Source organism: Chrysochloris asiatica, unplaced genomic scaffold, assembly GCF_000296735.1.
Source record: "Chrysochloris asiatica unplaced genomic scaffold, ChrAsi1.0 scaffold00018, whole genome shotgun sequence".
Classification (NCBI taxonomy): Eukaryota; Metazoa; Chordata; class Mammalia; order Afrosoricida; family Chrysochloridae; genus Chrysochloris; species Chrysochloris asiatica.
In genome coordinates this window covers 19,202,612-19,228,414 of record NW_006408536.1, presented here as the reverse complement: position 1 = coordinate 19,228,414, position 25,803 = coordinate 19,202,612, and the positions used below count along the sequence as shown (strand labels likewise).

At 43.4% G+C, this 25,803-nt stretch overlaps 2 protein-coding genes across 2 annotated transcripts in view; one reads left to right on the top strand and one right to left on the bottom strand.

The window, feature by feature from the left end:
* The window catches only part of TXLNG (taxilin gamma), a 51,031-nt gene extending 41,732 nt beyond the window's left edge, over window positions 1-9,299 (top strand). The window contains exons 6-10 of the mRNA XM_006835685.1: window positions 747-866; window positions 2,225-2,299; window positions 5,958-6,050; window positions 7,667-7,762; window positions 8,985-9,299. Coding sequence (XP_006835748.1) covers window positions 747-866; window positions 2,225-2,299; window positions 5,958-6,050; window positions 7,667-7,762; window positions 8,985-9,299 — 699 coding nt within the window. The remainder of the gene's footprint in view (window positions 1-746; window positions 867-2,224; window positions 2,300-5,957; window positions 6,051-7,666; window positions 7,763-8,984) is intronic.
* A 3,335-nt stretch (window positions 9,300-12,634) lies between these two features.
* Window positions 12,635-25,803, bottom strand: part of LOC102834365 (histone-binding protein RBBP7-like) — a 30,702-nt gene continuing 17,533 nt past the window's right edge. Inside the window, exons 5-11 of the mRNA XM_006835602.1 lie at window positions 23,759-23,919; window positions 22,908-23,034; window positions 22,711-22,788; window positions 22,038-22,114; window positions 16,823-16,880; window positions 13,579-13,689; window positions 12,635-12,703 (exon numbers count right to left, since the gene is read on the bottom strand). Of these exons, the coding sequence (XP_006835665.1) occupies window positions 12,635-12,703; window positions 13,579-13,689; window positions 16,823-16,880; window positions 22,038-22,114; window positions 22,711-22,788; window positions 22,908-23,034; window positions 23,759-23,919 (681 nt within the window). The remainder of the gene's footprint in view (window positions 12,704-13,578; window positions 13,690-16,822; window positions 16,881-22,037; window positions 22,115-22,710; window positions 22,789-22,907; window positions 23,035-23,758; window positions 23,920-25,803) is intronic.

Sequence of the window (25,803 nt, the reverse complement as noted above, 5' to 3'; positions counted from 1 at the left end):
CCAAGTACCTTCCATAGTTCAGCCATTGCCTTTGTTTTTGCAGCAACTACAGGGTGCATGTGGGCATCCCCTTTGACAAATGGGGAACTGAGATTAAGCAAGGTGCATTTGCCCAGGAGCTCTGGTGGCGTAGTGGTTACGAATTGGCCTGCTAATTTCACGGTCAGCAGTTCGAAACTACCAGCTGTTCATGGGAGAAAGATGAGGCTTTCTGCTCCCGTGAAGATTTACAGCCTTGGAAACCCTATGCAGGGTCACTATGAATCAGAACCGACTCCACGGCACTTAACAACAACAACCTACTTAGCTAGGGATTAAGCCTGCCCACCCCCACCATTATACCGTGCTGCCTCCAACTATAAAATGGAGGACACCCTAAGTACAAGAAAAGAGGATTCAGGAATTATGTGTATGAGGAATGAGTTTGATAGTTTCAGCTCCTTATTTGTCTTTTTCTTGATGCAGTTGGAGCCTTATTTTCAATGTAGGGCAGAAATAAGAACTTATTCTAAAGGTGGCGATTGCCAAGGTCACTGATGGGGACAGCCCACCTCCCACAGGAGCACATGCACGGTTGCTGTGCTGTTGAGTTGACACTTGTGCAGGCATATGGACAGAAGGCCCCAGTGTTGGTTGCTCTGGTGGTCCAAGCAGGACAAGCAAGGCACTGTAACTTGTGTGGTGTCCTTTCCACCTCAAGTATCTTAATTCACTGAGTGATGGCAGACGTTTGACTTTTCCTGCAGCATATTGATAAAGTGTTCAAACATAAGGAGCTACAGCAACAGCTTGTGGATGCCAAACTTCAACAGACAACACAGCTCATAAAAGAAGCGGATGAAAAACATCAGAGAGAGAGAGAGTTTGTAAGTTTTGTCTCTGGTCGGGGGGAATTGTTGTCAACATTGCAACCCAAACCATTGAAAGCCTTGAAACTTACTGTGTATTTAACGTTGCGCCCGGGCGTGATTGTGAGTGGCTTGCTGGGCACTGAGGTCTGGGAGTGTATGTTGAAATATTTTATACTAGCAGATGCCCTGGTGAAAGAGACCAAGTTAGTAGAAAGACCTGTACCTGCTTGAGTTTTCTGTGCTTAGAAGACTGACTTCCCTTTCTCAATTGTGCCAGTTATTTGGCAAGTTAGATCTTGAGCATGAGGGGCAGCAATTTAGTGGAATAGGGAGTTTACCCTACATTAGGCTCCCGTAGACTATTACTGTTTGCTTTTAAGCAAGTCATTTGAACCTAAGGGAATGATTTGTTTACTTACACCGGTATAGTTTTCTGATGACAATTGAACAGAATCCTCTATTACCTCATCCTCAGAATTGTTCCCACAGTGTATGTGCTCAGATTATATTGCCCGCCAGTTGTTAACACACTGGGTTCTCACTGAGTCTGTGTACTTCCCGTGTGTAAATTCACCTCTTCGGGCATGGCCATCAAACTACTAAAGGAGAAAAATCATGCCAAGAATGTGGGCTCTTCATTCCAGTGTTTCACTCAGGTCACATAGGCCCCGAGTGGAGCCTGGGCTTGGAAGACAGTCCCCGGTGACCCTTATGAGGAGAGCATCTGCTGAGTGTAGGGCGAGGGTTTACAGAAAGATATTTTCCACAGCATGGACCTTGTGTGCCAGCTGATAATGGCAGCCAGTGCTCAACTGCAGAAATGATGGCCAGGGTCCCCAGTGTTGAGGAGAAGTTACCTAGGCGCGTGCGCGCGCGCGCACACACACACACACACACACACACACACACACGTGTTACATGTCTACTTTCTGGTTGCTTTAAGGACTTTTCAAAGCTAACCAGGACTGGGTGACCTCTCACTTCAGAGCCTGAATTTCACTACTGCTTACTGTGCCACTTCTCTCCCGACTTTTCTTAAAATCCAAGGTCTGTGAATCATAAACACGCCACAGGATGTCAAAATTCCAAGCTATTTTTTCTGCTAATAAAACGAGGCACCCAGTTGTTCGCACCTAAAGCACAAGTTCACCCTGAGTTCTGTAACCGTACTTGTTTCTACTGAAACAGTAACAGATGATTCCTGCCTTCAGCCCTGTGCTTGGCCATGCCTACCTAATCACAAGATGGTTCATGATGAGTCTGCGGAGTTCTGCAAAAACAATGAGGATTGAGCCTCATTCGCAGCTCATTTGACATCGTAGTCATATTTGTAGTTACTACTAGAATTTTGCCAGAATGTTTCTGTCTTCCAGTTATTAAAAGAGGCAACTGAATCAAGGCACAAATACGAACAAATGAAACAGCAGGAAGTCCAACTGAAGCAGCAGGTAAATTGTTGACGGGGGTGGACTGGGAGTAGATTTTGTAAGGGTTCTATATGGTACGTGTGCTGCGCATCTTGATCCCAGCCACAACTAGGAGTAGATCACATGTGCCTCTTAGAAGTCTCCTCATTAGGGAAACCTTCTTGTCCTGGTTTGTGCAATACTTCCTGGGTTTTCCCACTGACACTCCGGGCTTAGGAACTCCCTCCATCTTGGGCAGGCCGGGACTGCTGGTCACCACCATTTCACTGTCCTCTCTCTGAGTCAGTTTCTACAGGTAACTTGGTCATCAGGCTAATACCCAACTATGGAAACATTGATCAATCTTCAGTTTTAACTTGTTAATTGCTGTTGAGACGCTTCCAGCTTAACAGCGACCCTGTATAGGGTTTCCAGGTAGCAGCTGATGAGTTCGAACAGCTGATCTTGTGGTTCAAACTGACCTTGTGGTCCAGTGTTTTAGCCCACAGCACCAAGACTCCAAGTTTTAACTGAAGCCATGTGAAATTGGTAAGGTTTGGCTTCTGTCACCTACACAAATGAGTGCTTCCTGTATCGTCACCCGATACCTTCCCGTGTGATGCTCCGAGCACACAGTTGATTTGAAAACCTAGTGACTGGCCCACGGCCCACTCCTAGGTGCAGTTGTGTTTCGTTTTGCATGGTTAAGGCGAACCCTGCTTATTTTTCAGACTCAACCTTTTAGGTGGGTGTATTGGTGGAGGCCTTGTGTGGAGGAAGGAGAGCAGATGCAGTCTCCTCATCCAAGACAAGATAGAGGAAAAAGACTGCTGTCCCAGGCTGACTGCAGTGCAGGCCAGCTTAGGATTTTGTCCCGGCAATCTATCCTTTTTCACTTCACTAGGTTGCATTCAAGGAGCCCTGGTGGTATAGTGCTTAAGCACTCAGTTGCTCACTGAAAGGTCTGGCGGTTGGAGCCCACCATGGGAGAGAGCAGTGGCAGGCTGTTCCTCCAAAGATGACAGCCTAGGGAACCTTGTGGGGCAAGTCGCCTCTGACCTACACGGTCGCTGTGAATTGGAATAGACTCTACAGCTGCAAGTTTGGTTTGGTTAAGGTTACATTCTGCTGTATTCCGTATTTGAAAAGATGATTATATAGTACGTTCGCTTGCTGTAAGGACTGAGTCAAACACGGACACATAGAGACCGACATGGCCTTCAGGATCACCCCTTGGATCTCTGCTTACCTCTGGGAGTGTTGACAGCTGATGGCGGTAGTTTCTTATCCCACCATACGTAGAGTACGCTGTCAAGATGAGTCAAACCTTAGAAACCTTTTGAACTTTCCACCATTGGTTTTGATCTGCTAGAATATCACTAGATAATTTGGACCTCTTCCTTATTATTTCAGAAAATTCAGTTTTCCATTTAACTTCAGAGGAGACTCAATGTAGAAAAGGCATCTATGTCTCCCTCCAGTTTTGGAAGGTGTCCTTTACTGTGGCTGCTGCTGTCGCATCATCATCCCTGACACCCAGAGTCACCGTTGCTAGTTTCCTTTGCTGTCTCTTGTTCTTCCTGCTTCTTAAATGTGGCTGGCCTTCCTGAGTGGTCTTCATTCTCTGCTCTTTGTGTTTGTTGTTCTTTAACTTGTGAATTGAGTGAAGGGTTCCAGGCAAGATCATCAGTTTTACATTCAACAAAGTACCCCTCGGTTTCATCTCAATGATTGCCATCCCTTCCATGCGACAAGTTTTCCCACTGCCCCCCTGGGCTTCCTGTTTCCATTCCAGTCCACCCACCGTCCCACCCCTTCTCAGCTTTGATCTTGAATGATTGACCATTCCGTGGTGAGCAGACCTCACTAGTGCTGTCCCGCCTATGTACCTGTTTACTGCTTGGCTGAAAATTGGGCCATGAGGAGGGAGAGTTTCATTCCAGACCCGGAGGGTGGTTACAGGTTCATTCTGTGGTTCGGCATTGTTGGATAATGTCCTGGACCGCAGAGTCAGTTTGAACCACAAGATTGGGAGTTCAAACCCATCAGTCGCTCCTTGGCAACCTTATACAGGGTTGCTATGAGTCGGAACCGACTCGATGGCACTTAACTACAACAGCACTATGTCATTTAGCATTACTGGTTACTGGTACCCAGAATCTTACTGGTGTGTAGAGGCCTAGCCCTGTGAGTCTACGTAGGGTGGCACTTCCTGTTCACCAAGTCCCGTATGGGATAGGGTCTACCTGGCTGTTTCTTCTTTAGTACAAACCGACCATGCTGAAGGTCCCATGACCTCTCACTTCCCTCAGTTGCTCCTTTTGTCCTGCTGCCTGAACACCACTATCATGCCAGGCCCTGACCAGGAACCTCAGGAGCATTGGCAATGGGTGTCTGCTCCACAGAACACCCCGTAGTCTCTTTCGCTTTGCCCCTAAATCTCTTCCTGCTGGCATCCTCCTAGCTGGAGCCTTTGCTTCCTCCGGGCGTGGTCTGGCTGCCTTGTAGTCCTCTGTGGTAGCCTGGCATCTCGGGCCACATTGCTTTCCCTCCGTCTCCTCCTCCCTCAGAGGCTGGGAGTTGCTTCTCCAGGCCTCCCATAGGGCCCAGCCCACCTGACAGCTGAAGATGGGCTGGTGCTCTGAGCTCCCCTCTGCCCTGTTCAAGTGACCCATTTAATAATTCTGACACATCGCTGCTGAGAGGAGGAAGCGTTGCATAGGCTGTTGCTTGGCCTCTGCTGATCTGATCTACTTCTCTGCCCTTCTGCATATTGTGTGGTGTTAGGCAAACACTCTTCCACTGGGCCTCTTTTTCCTCATCTTGAGCATCATGTCATTACGTGAGATGATCCCTAAATGGTTCCTCCTGCTCTGATAGATTCCCGCAGCTGCTCTCCAGCCCAGCCCAGCCCTCAGCCACATGTGCTGCTTTTCGGAGCTGGTCCCACGCCTCTAGGGCATTGGCAACTTCTCTCAACGTCTGTTCTGAGGGCCTGGAGAAAAAAAAAGTGACTCTTCTTTTAACTCTATTCCCACGGAGTTCTTTCTCCACCTGTTTCATCGGCCTGCCTGCATTAAGCTACCCTTGCTGTCAAGCTAAGAACTGCAGGTGGATTCTCAAAAAAAAAAAAGAGGGTCTTTTTCCAGGACAATTGTCTTTTTTCTTTATTGAACTTATTGTGAACTGAGTGAAGGTTGACCGAGCAGATCATCAACTTTACATCCAACCATATCGTATACTCAGTGTTAGCACAATGATTGTAGTCCCCTCCATGCCCCATCAGGTAACAGTGTTTACCTCTATCCAAGGCCAGTTTTGAAAATGCAAATGGGGGGACAGTTCCTGAAGCATATTATGGTTGTATGAACGTTAGAGCTATCCTCCTAGAGTTCAGTTTTTACAATTGTTAGGATGAAGCAGTAAGTGTCCACATTTTAAACACCCCCCCCCTTTGAAAGATGGTTATTACATCAGCGGTGTTTCTGAAGTTTAAATGCATTTCAGTGAGTTTGCAGAATTCAGCCATTTCTGTCTGGTGTTCAAGGATCGGGTGCGTGTTTTTCTTATTTTTAGCCTTATAAGAATGTTTACCTTAAAACAAATAAACAACGTTCAACCATACTGTGTTCTTTTGAACATCTTTGGGATTTTAAATTGCTTACCTGGAACTCAGAATGTTTAATACTTTTTCCTGTAGCTTTCTCTGTATATGGATAAGTTTGAAGAATTCCAGACTACCATGGCAAAAAGCAATGAACTGTTTACCACCTTCAGGCAGGAAATGGAAAAGGTACTTGCATATATCTAGTAGACTATTCCATAAGACGGGGAGTTGCTGGGGTCAGGATGCTGTCTGAATTTACCCTTCTCTGGTTTCCCACTGACATCTTTGCTCATTTTGCCCTCTGTATACTCCAAATAGCTAAGACTCCTCCTCATGTTCTTCAACTTCTCCAGGAAGTAGTTCCTCTATGAAATAAAATTTGTTAGAAATAAAGTGATTTCTTTTTTTGTTGTTTGTGTTTTCTGTTTATTGTTTAATCTCTGCAGGTAGTTCCACCTCCTCTCCACACCCCTATCCTATTACAAAACTCCGGGCCCTTGGAGAGGAACTTATTTACAACCCTGCCAACCTAGAAGAGTCGTTACACATTCTAGGTGGTTAATATTACATATCCACCGAAATAATTTCATTATGGGTCCGTCCACCCATCCTCGTGTAATTTGGCATCTCCCCTTTCCAGTGGGGGAGATGAGAGGGGCTGGTAGGTGGGGGTCCGTACAGTATATCCTGCACGTTGTAAGCATTCGCTTGCTGTTAACTGTAAATTTTGTTAGCTCTTTAGCCAAAGTCCTTGGGTTAATGGCCCAGCTGCGTCATTTACTGTCTTAAGTGCGGACAAGTTGTTTGGCTTTCTGTGCCTTTCGATTTCTTCATCATTAAAAATGAGGACAACAACAATACTCCTCATAAAACAAAAGTGTTTGTAACAAGTGAGCACTTCCCAGTATTTTTAGACAGGCCGTTGAGCTGCCAGCCTCAGTGTCGGGGGGTGGACGTGTTAGCTGGACTCCGGCACCTGCTCGCTTAGTGAGGCAGAACACAAGTGAAGACACGCACTCCCAAATTAGCTCTCCTATAGAAAATCCTCTGGCCTGGAACATGTTCTTCTCTGCTTGTGGCACGCAGCCTAGGTCTTCCCTGAGCTCTCCCACGACCTCTGACCCAGTTTGCCCTGTGTCGGTTGTGTGTATGGTTGCTCAGGATCCTTCACAGCATGTGGCTCATTGCCCCTACTTTGGACACTGCAGGGAATACCAAGATTTTAAAACATCGTGAAGTCTGAATTTTGGAAAATTGAGTTCTTAATAAAAATTGCTATTTTCGGATCCATTTTAGCTTTGGCAAAATGTGAAATCCAACAGCCTCAGGAATAGGGGGGCAACAATGAGAGCTAAGGATAGAGTCTAACCTAAGTGATGTTGCCACTAGATAGAAACTGATGTTGGCTTTTGGAAACTCAGAAAGCTGTTCCATCTTTGAGGACCCCCCCCCCCCCCGAGTTTTCCCGAATCTAATGAATTAGTTTAATGGACCATGGACATTTTTTAAACCAGCTTGAGGAGCTGAAGTCTCACTGCTCTCCGTGCGTCTAGGAGTGGCTTCACTCCAGCATCACTGTGAGCGTGCCAGAGCTGGGGGCTGTCACCACATTGGCTATGTTGCTCACAGCCAGGCCCAGTTCCTTTTACCAATTCCTCCGCAGCTGTCAGCAGGGTGGGGTACGTGCATTAATGCGGGAGGAGTGAAGGGAGACACACAACATTGTTGTTTGGCAGTGGGACAGGGATTAGAAGTGAGAACTGAAACGTAGAATTTCAATTTGCAATTGTGTTGATTCACAGATGACAAAGAAAATTAAAAAACTGGAAAAAGAAACACTAGTGTGGCGGACCAAATGGGAAAACAATAATAAAGCGCTTCTGCAAATGGCTGAAGAGGTGAGGTGGTTTCCATGAATGAGGCGGCTTTGTCGTCAGGGCTATCAGGGTAATGCTCACAGCTGAAGGAAAAGGCAACTTCTCACCAGAACGAACCTCCATGCCCAGCTGCCTGCCCAGGACCTTGGGTTGGCGGGCTGAGACGGCCAGATGGTATCTAGATTCTGCTTCTAGAGCAGTGCTTTCTCAAAGTGCCGTCAGACCCCATCCAGCTCCTGAGGAGAGGGCCCAAACCTGGAGAAACAGTGCTCCAATTTCTCAGTGGGGTCGAGCACAGTCACCAACTCCACTGGTCTTGTCAGAAAGGTAGGAAAGTGTTTTGGGCCCCTTAAGAAGTGTAATGCAGTCTAATGTAAAGTGTAAAGCTGAACTTCACAGCTTTCTGAGCGAATAGGTGCATTGTGTTGCACAGGACACACGGTGGGGTACTTTGATGGCAGTTTCTGGTCCTCGAACCTATTGGTTGGTTCCAACTCATAGGAGCAAGCAGCAGCTGAGTTTAAAGCACCGACTTGCAGTTAGCATTCCCGTGCTTATTCTACGGCTTCATACCAGCAGTTCGTCCTACAAGCTTCATTTTCTTCTTCTTCTCTGCCTGTTAAGTTTTGTATCTGCTAGTCTTTAAGACCAGTCTCTTAAATAGCTTCAGTAATTCATGAATTCTAAGTGGTTTGATGTTAACCTTTCATCATTGCAAAGTGTTTTGTAAAAACGGAAGTGGATTTTGCTTCTTTTTAAGAAACATTACAGAGGAGAAATTAAGTTGTGCTGCCCTAGAACAATCCAGTATTAGTGTTAACTGGTCATTGGTGTCCTGAGACATGTACCCAAGTACACATCCAGTATTACAGGGTTAACTAGTCATCGGTGTGCTCAGACATAACACCCTCCTAGATCACACCCCACTGTTAACTGTACTAAGTACACCTCGATGTGCTCAGACATGTACCCTCCTCGAACACACTCCAGTGTTAGTGTTAGTTAGCCATTGGTGTGGTGACAGGTACCCAGAACCACTCCAGCATTACCATGTTATCTAGCCAGCCATCTGGGAGCTCAGATGAATATGCATTGCTGCTCCCCAGATTGCTTAGAAGTGTTTTTAAAAGTTGAACATCTTTCAGAGGTGCTAAAATGAGTCATTTTCTACTTGGCTCAGATTTCTGGGTTTTGTATACAATAATCTATTTAGGATGTTACATAAATTGTTTTTTCCTTACAGAAAACGATCCGTGATAAAGAATATAAGGCCTTCCAAATAAAACTAGAGCGCTTAGAGAAGCTGTGCAGAGCTCTTCAGACTGAAAGAAATGAGCTCAACGAGAAGGTGGAAGTACTCAAGGAGCAGGGCTCTGTCCGCGGAGCAGAGGTGGACTTAGTGCCGCAGGCGTCCCAGCCCTGTACTACCCTGGAGTCCCCCCAGGAGCCCAGCCTCGCCACTGCGGGGGCTCCCACAGCCCCCCTGGGGCCAGAGCCTGCGGCTGCCCGAGAGACCCTGGGTGCTGGCCCTGTACCAGGCACCGAATCCGTTGACTAAGAGTGCAATCACTGTCTCGAGAGATATATTTTGTGTATGACTTTCTGTTAGTGGTTAACTGTTGGTTTTGTGGTGAAAACTTTCTTACTTTTTCTACCATATCTGTATTTTCTTAGAACTACTGGACTTCTGTGGTGATACAGGAGGTGGCTTAGCAATTTGGAGTCGATTGAATTGCTCCCTGCTCCTTAGCTGTGGTGCACATCCCCTGACGTCCCTGTCACTGGAGTGCATGTATTCGGTGCCTGCTCCTTTCCCCTGCCCCCTGCACAAAATGATCAATGAAAATTGTAGTCAGGACAGGAAAAACGGTTCCTTGATGTCAAAACAATATTTAACTTTGGAGCACCTCCTTAAAATGATTTCAAGAAAATAACAAACGTAAAGATGATTTCATTTTTTCTAAAGTGCACATTTAAATGCTTAAAGCTCTAATGTTGGATCAGAAGCAAGTACGTTTGATTACAGTTGGCTTTTTATTATTCACTTGACAAACTGACAAGGCCACAAGCCTCAAAGCTGGGAAAATCACGTATATAAAGGTGTACAACAGGTGCATCACCAGACGCACATGCAGGGTGTGCACCATCGGAAGGCAAGCTGACAACTGTAGAGGACAGTGAGTGGTCTGTTGGATTTCAGTTTGGGATTTGGTTACAGACCCTCCACTTCCCACAGAAAGCCACTAATTCTCTGAAAACTGCTCTTGTCGGTTGAAGAGGAGGGTTAAGTTTTGGGGTAGCTTTCAGTAGGCAAAAGCCAGGCGGCTACGTACTGCTTACTTGACAGTGGGTGTTCACGAGTGCTACCTACCTACCAGCAAAGTGGACCAGGTTTCTACAAGTGAATTGTAATTATGTGCCACCCAAACCAAAACAGATTGCATCTTCAGTAAACGTTTAAACTTTTCAGAAACCTTGGCAGTGGTTTAGATCAGGTTTAGTCTCAACCTATGACTTAAGCTTTCAGTCTGTTTCTCACCCCTTAATTACTGTCATTTTTTTAAAAGGAAAGGAACCAGTGTTATCAAGATCTTTGCCCTTGGAATGTGGCAAAGTTCTAAATTAGAGCACGTAACTTTTGCATTAGTTCCTTAACTTTCACCCCTCCCCCAATTTTGAATTTGGCTAATACAAATGATTAATCAGGCTGCACTGGTGAAAAATTTTAAACCCTGGTAGAATTTACGTTTTTAAAAAAGGGGGAGGGGAGAGAGCACTCTAGACCTTAGACATCCTGCTGAGGGGATCTAACTAGCCAACTGACACTAGATTATTTCCTGGACTGACAAACTCTCAAAAGTTTGTGCAGGTTCTGTTTGCCAGGTCCTTTCCATTCCTGTTCTGGACTGGGCTGAAAAGCATTGGCAAGTGCCTAATCCATGGGCACTACCACCTGGAGTGGAGGATTATACCTAAGCTCCCACCAGCAGTCATGTTCCTCAAGCACCAGACAGCGAAGGACAAGAAACCCACAGAACAGGTTATCTGATTACTAGTCCAATGAGGTAGAAGCAAAAACAACAACTCCCTCACTCAGCCTCTTTCTAACCCCTCCCCTTCAGCTACTAAAGGAACTACGGGACTCAATAACGAAGGTATACATGAGAAATATAATCTACCTTAAAATTAATACTAAAGATCATGTTTCACAAGAACTCTGCCAGATGTACAGCTCTAACATTCTATCCAGCCAGTTGTGTAGCCCACCACATTGCTCTGTGGTACTTAGTGTGTGTGGACGATTATAAACCTTGGACCTGTTGCATATTTTCAAGGGCTTTCTTTATAAAGCAATGTGATTAACAGTACTTGGCCTGCTGCTTACAGCTTACTATGTATTTGTAGCTAGATGCTATCATGGTGTTTAAAGGACATGAACTCTGGAATACATCTGGTTTCCTTTCAGAATCTTCCCATTACCCTGTGAAGAATGAAAATGGGACCCTCTGTGAAGGACACCCTCCCAAAGCAATCACCTCACCAGCCCAGTGTTGTGGCTTTGTAGCACACCCTGTATCTACCAGATTCTAGAACACTGTAATGCTACTAGGCTGCTCAGAAAAGGTTTCAATGTTCATTCACTGCAATTGCATTTGTTGCACCATCATGGATGGAATCTTGATCTTTACCATTTATAGCGGCAGTAGACACACCAAGGCGTGTTACCAACTTGGGTCTTGGTTAATGGACCATTTCATCCACAAACCTTAGGAATACATTTCTTGGGTCTTCAGACCAGTGGTTTTTAGTTATGTATGCAACTGCCTTTATTACACCTGGTTATCACAATTCAATTCTCAGGTGTTGCAGAAAAATCTACCTCTTTCAGACTGTAGATGGTAATAACTGTGAAAAGATGATGCAGATAGCTTCTAGTTTGTGCTAAAGACACTGCTTTATTTTTACAGCTCACGGCTTTCATGAGGATACGAATTGTTAAGAGGCAGTCTTGTTTTGCTTTTCAAAGACATTTTGTAGAGATTTTTCACTAATGTGAATGATTTTATCTACTCGATTCTGTATAGCTTAAGTAAATATGTATGATACATATAACCGCTTCTGTGTATTTTTACCTGTCTTCAGAAGAACCTGGTCTAAAGACTTGTAGAGCGGTTTCTCAAGGTTTTAAAAACCAGTTTATTATACAAACTGACAATCCTCTGGTGGGTTGAAAGCAATCTCATTTTATTTAGCTGGACCTCTTATCAATACCAGTTTGCCCTTTAAGGTAGAATTGTCTATATAATTGTCGGGTATAGCTTCTGTCAAAAGTGTTTGGAACTACAACTCTATTCTCCAGTCTCAGTTGGCCTCAGCACACCCAGGTGGGTAACAAGGGATACTTGCATATAGCACACACAATCCTCTATAGAGGGCTTGGCCTATTTGTTTTGTTAAATGACCCTTTAAGGTTAGGTAGCATGCACCGAAAAAAACACAATGAAATTTATTTTAAAACTTTATTTCTGCAAAGCCAATCAGTAAGTGTTGGAGGGAGGGGAAAAAGTGTAAAAGTTATTCTTGCATATTTGGGAACAGCAAGCATTTTTAGTTTTTGAGAAAACGAAGACTTAAAACAGTAGAATCAAAGGCAGTACACACCCTGCTACTTGTATTTTTAAACAAAGGTGATGCTCTTTTTTTAAGCAACATTCCTTTCATCCCTAATAGCTACAATATGATACAGTACGCAATAGCTTCACTGGAAAGTGCTAGAATCAAGGGTAAAGAATGCCATGCCACCCACTCAGGTTTCCTACTATACAATGCCGTGTTGGCGTTCGATAAGGCAAGCATTCATGGAGCATTCAACAAACTTTTCTTGGACTTGGTTTAAGATCCTTGCCCCTCCAGTTCTGATGCTGTGACATCTGACTCTTCATCATTGTAGATATTTTCAGCCTGGAGATGACAACCAAAGACATTTGCAGGTAAAATTCCCATGAGGTTTTTTTTGTTTGTTTTTTTTAAGAGCATCTAAAAACTTAAAAAGCTCTTGAGTCTGAAACTGATGATGATCTCTGCCCTCTAAACTTTCACTCAATCCACAAAAACAATAAAAAAAAAAACAAGCCCCTGAGTCTTCTCACTCATAGGCACCAATAGAGGGTTTCTTAGGAGTGGTTTTGTTGGGTTTGAACCATGACACCTTGTGGTTCAGTGCTTACCCTGCAGCGCCACACCAGATCGTGGGATTCACTCCCTGATCAGGGTGTTTCATTTAGTAAATAGAAATACACATTTTTCATTTTTGTAGGTTCCCTACCAGTCAGTAATTTAATGAGGCCAAAGGCACGCCAGTAGTCTCAAGGAGTAACAATTGTGTAACTGCACATATATGAGACTCCAGAAAGTTAGTGGGGGAAAATGCCAATATTTTAAAATTGCATTTTCCATGAACGTGGTGAAGCCCCCTATACACTTGACTGTTCATAAGGAATTCCAAAAGCATTTTGAGGCATCACTCAGCGGTGTCACTGAAAGGATTGGGTAGCAACCTTCCAGAGGGCCAGTGCTTAGTGCTCCATCACCAGACAACTTAAGTGTCACAGGATGTACCTGTCACCTGCAGTTCTGTTGCTAGGCTAGTGTTGTCCAGCAACCGCAGGGAATAGACATGGCAGAGAAAGCTGCTAAAATAACCATCTGTCTCCTTTCTAGAAATACTTGATATAATAGGCACCTAAATACCTGAAAACCTTTCTGCTATATTATCTCATTAGTAACCCATTTTTACTTCCCAGGAATTAAAGGGGGGGGGGGAGGTTTCAGCTCACCATTTGCCATATTTGCATGATGTTATCCTCAGACACGGAGCAAATGACCCAAGGCTCATTGGGGTTCCAACTGAAATCTGATATCTTGGCAGTGTGTCCTCCGTGAATAAACTGTTAATAAGAAGAACCTTTAGTTTCATGTGTTGTCATGTCCATCTGACACATACTTAGTGGACATTTCTATGGTGTACTATTTATTATATCATGGATCTTTCAATTGGGGGTTGGGATGGGTGCTGCTCTGTGGTTTGGAGGGAGGGAGGTGGTGCAGGATCAGAAACTACCTTTACCATTTTGTACTTACAAATAGCACAATGAACACCCATATCCCCTTAACGGAAAGTCTCCAAATTCTAGTATTTTGCTACAGATGCTTTCTTCCCTCTGGCCATCGATGCTCACCCCCTCACTGCAGCGCTGAGAAGTTACAGATTGGAGAGTTCACCCCACCTCTAACTGCTTTAGCCTGCTTCATGCCCACAATGCCATTTTCATACTCAATGCAAGGAGGGCTCTGCATCATTTAAGTGCCGTGTCGAACACATTTCTGGACAATTACGCATGCCTTGTGCTTTGCATATAAGCGTTTTTTTTGGTTGTTGTTATTAAAATGAACAGGTTTGTGACGACAGTGTATCGAGCAAGTCTATTGGCACCAGTTTTCCCACAGCACGTGCTCACTTGTGTGTCACGTTAAGACAGTGTCTCTTTTTCATAATGCTGTTTACACACTTCACAGACTACAGAATGGAAACATCTCTTTTTCGATGCGTTATGTGCTGTGGAGTCTGTTCCAACTCAAAGCAACCCTGCATAGGGTTTCCAAGGGTGTAAATCTTTATGGGAGCAGAAAGCCTCATCTTTCTCCCACACAACAGCTGGTAGTTTCGAACTGCTGTGAGGTTAGCAGCCCAATTTATAACCACTACACTACCAGAGCTCCTTTTTCGTTGCATTAGGAATTTAAAAACTGTGTGCGTCGCTTTATCGCAGTGGTCTGGAACTGAGCCCAAAGTATCTGGAGGTCTGCCTGTATCCCTTATCCCACAGTTCTACCTGAGGTGGACCTTGATTCTCTTGTAACTCCCCCCTCACCCATCTCCAGGTCCCCACCCTCAATTGGGACAGGTCACAAAGCCCTGGGAATGCGATAGCAGAGGAAAGGAAAACAGCCGAGACCACCTGGTGGGAGTGGCCTGTGCCTCACTCATTAGACAATCACAAGGACAATAATGCGGGGTTTGTCACAATTGGCGACAAAAAGACCTATTCCACTCTCGTTTGACAAAGGTGCCTGCCTTTTTCTTTCTTTTGTGATCTTACATGCACTATAAAAATTCTACCTGTTAATAATTTTATCAGCTCAAAAGCACAAGATGGGTAAAGAGTTTTTCATGATAGCCTGAAAGGGATACAAAAGTGAAAATACATCCCACCCACTAGCTTAAAATATATATAGAAATGGAGTCCTTAATACGAGAGACCGTTAAGATAAAAATTCTACTGAGTCACCAGTTACAACATTTGCAGGTCCTTTGATATTGCAGGCTCCCTGTGAAAAGAGTCAAAATCCTAGTGGATTTATATGAAAGGTGCAAGATAGGAGGCAAGTCTAGGCCTGAGGGTGGGAAGACCGGGTGGCAGTAAAAGGACTTGTGATGGGTGCACACTCCACATACATGAAGACGGTTAATTGTGTAGTATAAGTGGGTGAATCCTCTCAAGAAACTTGCTACCAGAAGTGCACAAAGGCCCACAACAGCTGGGGAAAACTACCTGGAAGCAATACTCTATCGAAAGACTATGCAACCCTGTCCCTAAGCACCCTTATTCCAGGCGAGCCACCGTAAGCTGCCCTTTGTATATAGAGCAGCAGTGTGCTGAAAACTGTCTTCTTTAAGTAGCAGAAGGATGAAGAGCCCAACAAAACAGTCATGACAGAGCAATGACTGCTTGCTTGCCAAATGGTGGGTGAGATTCAAATGAAAGGACAAGAAAAGCATTACTGAGGCTGCTGGCAGTGTTTTGAAGGGTCATCAGGTTGGATACCAGCAAGTGAACCCTGGGGGAGGGGAGACAGTATGTGGCAATGATCTCAAAAGAAATAGGAAGGAGACGGCATTCTCTGGGTGATGGTGGTTGTGTGCCATCTAGTTGGTTCTGACTTACAGCCACCCTTACAGGGTTGTCCAGAGCAGCTGGTGGGTTTGAACGGTAACCAGGCAATCCAGTGCTTATCCTATAGCGTCACAACTTAAACAACAAAACAGGGTCATCAAGACTATTAGAATGTACTACAGAAATATTATAGCAGAAATCAGTGATACTACTACCCATCATTTTCAAGGATCTCAATGGACTTTCTAGTGGAACACTCTTAAAAACTTCTAATTGACTATAGGCAGTGCCCGGTTATGAAGGTCCACTTATTGACAATTCCTACTTGCCCTTTAATATGATATAAATTTGCCCTCACTTTCAAAGGAATGAACCAATCCCTACTTGATACAAATTCTTCATCACTATCACCTTCACCTGTATGTATGTGCAGCGTCTCACTCCAAGTAAAGCTACCTACTGTAGGAAAAAAGGAGCTCTGGTAGCGTAGTGGTTACGAATCGGGCTGGTAACCTCAAGGTCAGTAGTTCGGAACTACCATTCGTTGTCAGAAGATGAGGCTTTCTGCTCCCGTGAAGACTTAAAACCTCAGAAACCCTGTATAGGGTCGCTATGAGTCAGAACCGACTCCACGGCACATAACCACCACCACCACCGTAGGAAAACCACTGGATTGCTCACCGCAAGGTCAGTGATTCAAATACACCAATAGCTCTCCTTGGGAACCCTATACAAGGGTACTATGAGTCAAAACAGACAGTACTATGAGTCAAAACAGACAGGTAATGAGGTTACTCAAGACCATATGCATCTGTTACAACGTACCTACAAATTCAATTTAAAGATTTACTTAGACTTAAAGATACACTTAGGAACAGATCTCGTTCATAACCCAAGAATTGTCTGTATTTCCGATAAATGTTGAAACCTATCACAATAACCTTCAAGGCTTCCATTTAAGAGTTAGAACTTTATGTTCTGCTGTGTAGTTACTCAACAAAAAAATAGATTTAAAAAAAAAAGCTAGAACTTGTAGATCTGATTCATTCTGAAGATGAATTGACCAATTATGAACAATCTAATCTGCAGATGACATTTCAGCTCAAGTCAGAAAGTCAACATGTACCAGGAGTTCCGGAGGTCCGTCTTCTGCATCTTCTGCAGACTGCTCTTCTCCAATTTTACTATTAGGGAAGAACATAATGAATGCTTTTTGTTATTGACATTCTACTAGTATAACCAGTATCCACGCAGAAAGTGCATCTTAACACATGCCAACACAAACATCCCACACTCACACATCCTAAAAATAATTATCTCCACATGATATCAATTAGGGTTTTTATAGGAGTTATTTTTGATAGGGTAGAATGTTACTTTCTAGAAAAAGGATAAAGACTTGTTCATAAGTAAAGGCAAAGGATGAGAAACTGTTATATTTGACTTTTCATCAGTCTTTTCTTCCCAATATTGAATAAAGTCACATAGCAGTGATACAAATCTGTAAAAGACCCAGCAAGAAAGCATGCAACTTAACCTAGGAACTGTATAAACCAAAGAAAGGTTTTCAGTTTTACTTTTTGTTCATATCTGCAACACTTCTGTTTGTAGAATCTGCCAAGTAGCCTGCAGTGATAGCACTCTTAATCAAAATTACACACCAGTAGCCGCCTGCTAGTAATAACTGCGGGACAAACAGCCAAAACAGAGCCTTCCAAATGATAGAATTTTTCCCTTGCCATAAAACTAATCAAAAAAACCTAAACATGTGGTACCCCTACCCAATTAAGTCTCTCCCTAATCTGCCATAACTACAATTACTAACAGTGACCATTTTGATCCTTAATTTTTATCAAATTTTAGTAATAGCCAGTCATAAATGAATTCTAAGAAAGAATTACATAACTTCTATTTATTATAATAGTTTATTACTGGCACATTTAGGGGCAATTCAGTTGCCAAAGCATGAGACTTCCAAAACTTGTTCTACTCTTCTTATGGCAATAGCATGTTTTTGTTTTAAGTTTGGAATTTTACTATGAAAATTCTCTATATAATTATAGGAATCTTGGTTTTAATATACTAAATGTAGTTCACTTCAAGCACAATATTTAATACAGTGGAAAATTAAGTTTTTTGGTTAAGATGATGGATTCCCTTATCATGTAGTTGTTTTTAAGAGCCATCAACAAAGTCAGTTCCAACTCATAGTGACCCTGTACAGGGTTGCCAGAGAGAGGCTGGTGAGCTTGAACCTTCGACCTTGCGGTTGAAACCGACATTGCAGTCCAGCACAGTGGCCCACAGTGCCATATCAGGAAACATTGCTTATCAGAGAGCAACTTTATTATTGGCTCAAACGGCAAAGACTCAGGAGAAGAAAAAAAAAAAAAGGAAAGCATCTGATGCTCTCAGAACAACTCTGAAGTAAAGGAAATTGAAGGATTAGGCAGAAAGCTTTCTATAGCAGCGTGGCCTGTGCTTGTCTCCTTCACAAAGCTACCACAAGGAAAGAATCTTGAAGCAGCTGGGAAAAACGAAGCTTCCACCAACAACGGAGAACCAATGAGACTAAGCACAGATTTCGTAGCAGGAGCACACAGCTACTGAGTAACTGATGCTCAAATAAGTAACATCTGTGACAGCTGGAGCCTATGTAAGGCACAAACCTGTTAGAGACAGAAAACAAATATTCCTCACTAACAGGTATGGATCCATCATTCATCTGTCAGTTTGCCATACTGTGGTGGCTTGTATGTTGCTTGCGCTTCTCGAAGCTTTAACAACAGCATTTAATTTTCAGCAAGACCAACCCATGGTGGACAGGTTTCAGCTGAGTTTCAAGACAAAGACTAGGAAAGAGTAGAGACAGACTACTTCCGAACACTCAGTCACTGAAAACCTTATGAATAGCAGTGGAACACTGTCAGATAGCACCAGAATATTGAATACTGAAACCTTATGAATAGCACCAGAATATTGTCAGGCATAGTGCCGGAAGATGAGCCCCTCAGGTTGGAAGGCACTGAAAACATTCCTCAAAGAACTTGATGTCAATGGTATAAAGCCTTAGGGACTTTCATTTGCTGATGGGACAAAACTCCAACTGAAGAGAAACAGTTGTAAACATCCATTAATAATTGAAACATGAAATGTATTAAGTAGGAATACAGGAAAATTGAAATTGTCAAAAATGAAACAGAATGTATAAACATCAATATCCTAGGCATTAGTGAGCTGAAATGGACTGGGGTATTGTTAATTTTAAATCCGGCAACCACAAAGCTAACTATGCTGGGAATGGTGTACCATTCATCATCAAGAACACATCAGTGATCTGTCTTGAATTACAAAATGTGGTCTGTGGTAGGATAATGTCCATACGCCTACAAAGAACAGTTAATGTAACTATTATTTAAATTTATGCGCCAACCACTAAAACCAGTAATGATGAAATTCAAGAATTCCACCAACTTCTTCCATCTGAAATTAATCAAACATGCAGTTAACATGTATTGGTGACTATTGGCGATTGAATTCAAAGGTTGAAAGCAAAGAGGAAGATCAGTAGTTGGAAAATGAGGCCTTGGTAAAAGACATGATGTTCGAGATTGCATGATAAATACAATTTTGCAAGGCCAATGACTTCTTCATTGCAAATACCTTTTTTAAACAACATAAAAGACGACTACAAACATGGACCTCACCAGATGGAATACACAGAAATCAAATAGACAACATCTTTGAAAAGAGACACTGAAAAAGCTCCATAGCATCAGACAAAACAAGGCCGGGGGCAGACTGTGGAGTAGACTATCAATTGCTCATATCTAACTTCAGGCTGAAATTGAAGAAAATTAAAACAAGTCCAGGAGAGCCAAAATATGACTTTGAATATATTCCATCTGAATTTAAAGATCATCTGAAGAACAGATTTGATGCATTAGAAACTAAAGACCAAAAACCAGAAGAGTTAGTTGTAGGATGACATCAAGAACACAATGCAGGAAGAAAGCAAAAGGTCATCCAGAAGACAGGAATGAAGCAACGCCCAAAGCAGCTATCAGAAGAGACCCTGAAACTTGCTTTCCAGTGGAGAGATGCTAAAGTTAATGAAAGAAATGAGGCGGTAAAAGAGCTGAAGAGAAAATTTCAAAGGGCAGCTCAAGAAAACAAAGTCAAATATTTTAACAAAATAGCAGACCTACCAAAAAGGGAGTAACAAAAAGGGAAGAACATGCACAGCATTTCTCAAGTTGAGGGCACTGAAGAAAAAATGGGAAGCCTCAAACTGCAATATTAAAGGATTCTGTAGGCAAAATATAGAATACACAAAGCATCAAAAGAAGATGGAAGGGAATACACAGAGCCACTGTATTAAAAGGAAATGGTTGAGCTTCAACCATTTAAAAAGGTAGCATATGATCAAGAGACATGGTATTGAAGGAAGAAGTCCAAGGTGCATTGAAGGAATTGGCAAAGAACAAGGCGCCGGGATATGATGAAACACAAATTGAAATCTTCCAACAAACTGACTGAAGCACTGGAAGCACTCACTCACCTATGCCAAGAAATTTGCCAGACAGCTACCTGGCCAATTGACTTGACTGGAAGAGATCCATATTTGTGCCCATTCAAATGGAATGTGGAAATCTTTAGACAATATCATTTTAACATCCCAGGCAAGTGAAATATCACTAAAGATATTTCAAAAACGGCTGTAACTGTACAATGACAGAGAACTGCCACAGGTTCAAGCCACATTTGGAGGAGGACGTGGAATGAGGGCTATCACTGCAGACGTCAAATGGATCTTGGCTGAAAGAGCATACCAGGAAGATGATTTCCTGTGCTTTGACTACACACAAAGGCTTCGATTGTGTGGATCATGACAAACTATGGACAACACTGTGGATAATGAGTATCCTGGAATACTTAATTGTGCTCATGAGGAATTTGTACATAGACCAAGAGGCAATTGTTTGACTAGAACAAGGGAAACACTGAATGGTTTAAAATTAGGAAAGGTGTGCGCACGGGTTTTATTCTATCACCATACTTATTCAACCTGTATACTGAGCACATAATCCAAGAAGTTGAACTACAAGAAAAAGAACGTGACGTCAGGATTAGGGGAAGACTCATTAACAGTCTGCGATATGCAGATGATACAACCTTGCCTATTGAAAGCAAAAGACTTAAAACACTTACTGAAGACTACAGCTTTCGATATGGGTTGCACCCTCAATGTAAAGAAAACAAAAATCCTCACCACTGGATCAATAAACGACATCAAGATAAATGGAGAAAATAATGAAAGTGTCAGACTTCATTCTTCTTGGATCAACCATCAACACCCATGGAAGCAGCAGTCAAGAAATCAAACGACGTACTGCACTGGGCAAATCTGTTGCACAAGACCTCTTTTTAAAGTGTTCAAAAACTCAGATGTCAGTTTGAAAACTAAAGTGTCCCTGACCCAAGCCATGGTATTTCAAAAACCCAATATGCACATGGAAGTTGGACAGTGAATGAATAAGGAAGACCATAGAATTGATGCATTTGCGTTAAGACAGAGGAGAATATTAAAAGTACCATGGACTGTGTTGGAAGAAATAGTCGGAATGGTCCTTGGAAGCCAGGATGGCTGAACTTTGTCTCACATACTTTGGACATATTATAAGGAGGGATCAGTTCCTGGAGAAGGGTATCTATCATATTGGGGTCAAGGGTGAGAGACAGATGTGCACAGTAACAGCAATGATTATGAGGTTGGTGCACAACTAGGCAGTGTTTCATTCTGGTTTGCATAGGGTCGCTATGAACTGGTACTGGCTCAATGGCACCTAACAACAACGATAAAAGTGATAGAAAAATGGGAAGCTTGCACCCTGTCAAATACAGGAAATGGGAGAAACCCGGAAAAACAAGAGAGTCCTGTCAAGTTCCCGTTCTCATGGGATTCACTGTACAAAAACCTGAGCCGCAAAACACAAACAGCTAACATTCTGAATGGTGCCTTCCTTCTACAGTTGGGAGTGCTTTAAATATAAACACTTAGATGTCAATGCTCATTCACATCCAAACATACTTGTGCACATGTGTCTGAATATCAGCAGAAAACAAAGCTCACCTCACTGAACCATATTTTAGGGTTTATTTGTTGAGTCACTGATTCATCTCTACTTTATAGAACAAAGGCTCTTGTTAGTACTTAGCAGTCAGTCCACTATTAGGGTTATCATAGGAGATTAGCAGACTGCTCTTCTAGAGAGCAAATGATCACATAATCTGTCCTATTAGCATTTCATGCAATTTCTCATCAACAGATTTGCACTTACCTTAAATCCCACACATTGAGGCGGCGATCAGTACCACTGGAAGCCAGAATGGTCTCGTTATGTGGAGACCAGTGGACCTAGCAACATGTATTTTGAAAATGTGTTTAAGGAATCATGCATTCCCAGGTTGGTGGACACTCTGCTAATCAGTGGGGTTTCCTGTGCATATTCCCCTCATTCTCTCCTGGTTGGAGCCTTCAGCATCTTGTCCCTGCCTCTCAAGTGTTCCGAGTGGGCCCAGCTCTTGGGCCTGCAGCCATGAAAGTCACACTCAGTCCTGCACAGTGGGTCTCAGGAGGGGTCCCAATGAGCTTAGGGAGCCCCTAACCATGGCAGTAGCCCGAAAAGTTCTCAGCACCGTCTAACTCAACCTAAGTAAATCTGCTTTCTAGTCTGGACAAAGTAGACACTTTCTCCCAGTGGCCCATCAAACCGGCATGACGCAATGGAAGGACCCTGGAATTTCATTTTTTAAAAGTGATCCCATTTTGCAAGGTTTTTTCGTCTACTTCAAATAGTCTCTCAACATTCTCCATTGATTTATGAATACAGTAAACTAAGATGCATTATAAAAAATGTAATGACCTATGCCTGCCTAATCATTTCAAAGAAAAAGAAGCCTACCAATTTCTCCTGCCAAATGTTTGGTTAACACCAGAAGATTGCTACATACCTGGAAAATCTCATCTTTATGCGACTCAAAGGTATGGAGTTTCAATTTTAAATTGCGCAGATCCCATAAAGCAACCGTCTGAAGGCAAAAGTGAACAAATTAAAATGAATTAGTTTCCGATACTTTACATAAAAGAATGTGAAAATATCTGCAGAAAGCCCTTCCTGAACACAGAAATTTGCAAAAGCTTTGAAGACCTTATCTGCAGAACCCGTTGCTAGAATGAACTCGCTGTAAGGGTTGAATGACAGGCAGTTGACTTCAGCTGTATGCGCATCCACCAAGTGGCTTGGCTTGGAGGTGGTGTTGGACCTGGTGTCCCATCTAAAAAACAAACATACAATGCCAGCACACTCGAGGAAGAGCATGCCTTGCCAGCTGTTGGTCCCACACTTCCGCTCTTCTCTAGGACAGCAGTGTCCCGCATACCCCCATACCTCCCCCCAGGAGCCCACCTTACATACAAACAAAGGAGGCCGGAAATCCACACTCCCAACACTGCAATCCTGAACCTCCCCAACAAACTAAGGCTAGTATTTCTAGTTTATTAGTGTCCTCGGCTTTAAATACAAACTGTTTCAAGCACACACCAAGTACAGACTTCTAAAGGATAATGGAACACTTTGAAGCAATAACCAAGTTTTGTCAAGTTTTAATACTTTGCCACCTTGGCCTTGGATATTTTATGAGGTTAAAAAATATCAAGGCAGTTGCAAGCAAGGCTGCACCACCCACGCCCTGATAAAATCTTTTCCCTCCCTCACCTCCAACTAAAGTCACCCAGATCCCGACTTTGATAACTGCAAAGACTAACTATGTCTCTTTATATTCACATGGTGGATTTTCTTCTTTGAAGGAAGCTGCTGCATTCGTTCATCCAGCAATATGAACGACTTCTTTGCTATCATCAGTTATACCTCAACAAAGTCGTTCTATTCGGACAAAGGTCATGGTATAACTGAAAGAATGCTCTCAAACCAGAGACCACAACAAGCACTGATGATCACTCAGTGCTCCCATCAACTCCCCACGGGCCTTGCCACCTTACATCATAAGCTTCTGGTCATCAGCAACAGATCCAAAGAGAGACTCGTGGAGCAGATGCCAGGCCACATCTTCCACCACAGCTGAATGGCCAGTGAAGATCGCTTTTGCATCCACAATTTTGCCTTCCTTTGGTCCTGCATTTATATCCCATAAGCAGACAGTCTGTGAAGGGGAGGGGCAGGAATAAAAGCTGTGTGAGAAAGAATTTAAATACTAACATCTTATTTAAAACACCTTTGTTAAAAATAAAAGGACACAACTGTATCAAAGCTAGAAGAAAATGAGGTAAAACAAACCAAAGTGAACCTCCAGGGACAGAAGTCTGGACTAGGAGACTGGACGAGAGGAACCAATCATGTGGCAGGTGAGGAACACTCAGGTAGCCGAGCACCCAACTCTACCTAAAGGGCAGAACAGGTGCTTGGTATCTAGTGGACACAGACACAACATCCTAAGTGCACATGGGCTCAGGAAGACTGGAAATGGAGACACTGAAAACTCAAAGGTGCTTCTTAAAAAGAAAAAGCCATTTTTGGATGAGTCTCTCACTTCAAGGCAGACACCACTACAGATACCAGAAGACATTGGAAGCATCACTGATCCTGAAGCCTCTCTGCCCTTGGAGAGGCCAGATTCCAACAATGGATTCCTGGAGACTTCTACAGAGCCCCAGGAGAGGCCAGGGGGGGCACCTGGAAAAAGACAGCAAGCTAAAGGGCAGTGGCTCTCAATGGTTCAAAGTAAGAGCACTAATTGGACATTTTCACTAACAGTTAAGGTTTTGCGTCAAATTGGCTGGGCCAGGATTCTCAGTGGTTTAGCAGTTAAGATGTAGCAGTCACCTCCATAATGAGATCTAATATGATGCAGTCACTCCCAGGATGTGATCAGCCCTGATCTGAGGTAACGATCCTCTGTGCCTTCAACCTTCACTTCCATGTCAGTGAAACCAGATGCAATCTACAGGATTAGGTGGTACCTAGACTTCATCTCTTTTGAGATATATGAGACTAAACAAGAAGAGCTCAGAGGGAACTACCACTACCAAGAAAGAAGAGTGAGAAATGGAGTGTCTTCATGGGACCTGGGGTCTCGGCACTGTCAAGTTCCTTGATCCAGATAAAGGTTTTGTCCTAGATGCAAGACACATGGAGAGGGCTTCTGAGAAGGTAACACTGCATGGACTCTTGGCAACAAACATACGAGAAACTAAATATAACAGACACAGAAGATTCTGGCAACCTGAACATCAGAAGAAAGGTTAAGAGAGGTGAATAAAGTGTTTGTTGGGAGAAGAGGCTGAGCAGGCAAGACTCTAGGTGGTTCGACTATCTTGTGAGCACTTTGGCCTGACAGAGCAGATTAGCCTAGGCAATGGAAAAGATGCGATTTCTTCTTATTCCCTCTGCACCCTTGGTGACCATAAGTAGCTCCAGCTACTATCCTCATCCATCCACAGCCCAGCCCAGACCCTGCTGAGTTTGGAGCTGCGTGGTTGGGAGCCACACCAGTGTGATGCGGTGTGCTGCTTCAGTACCTGGACTCAGCTGGGCTCAGCACCCGACCTACAAAATCTGCAGAGCCACAGGCCGGCATTGAACCAGTCACCCTGCCCCCAGCTTCCCCGTGGTCCTAAGAGACAGTGTAACCAGCTCCATAGGGAGCCCCAGGAACTACATCCGGTTTGAGTGCCCTAAACATATATAGCACCAAGGCTGAGAAAAAAATCCTTTTAGGGCCAGGGACTCTGCTGTCACTTCCACAACCACCTTGTGAGCTCCTTGAATTGGAAGAGCCTCTCTAAGATTTCTTTACTTCGGGTTCAACAACTGCACTGTTTGTTCAATGCTCCAGAAACAAAAGACAATTTTAGCTCACACAAAGAAACAAGAGAAAATAGATCAAACAAATGACCAAAATACAGATCCAGTAAATGTTTCTGAGGCAGAAAAGGTAGTGGAAGTAACTGAATCAGAATTCAAAATAATAATTAGGTACCTTCAAAAGATAGAAAGATCGAGGAAAGCAAGGCGAACACAATATACA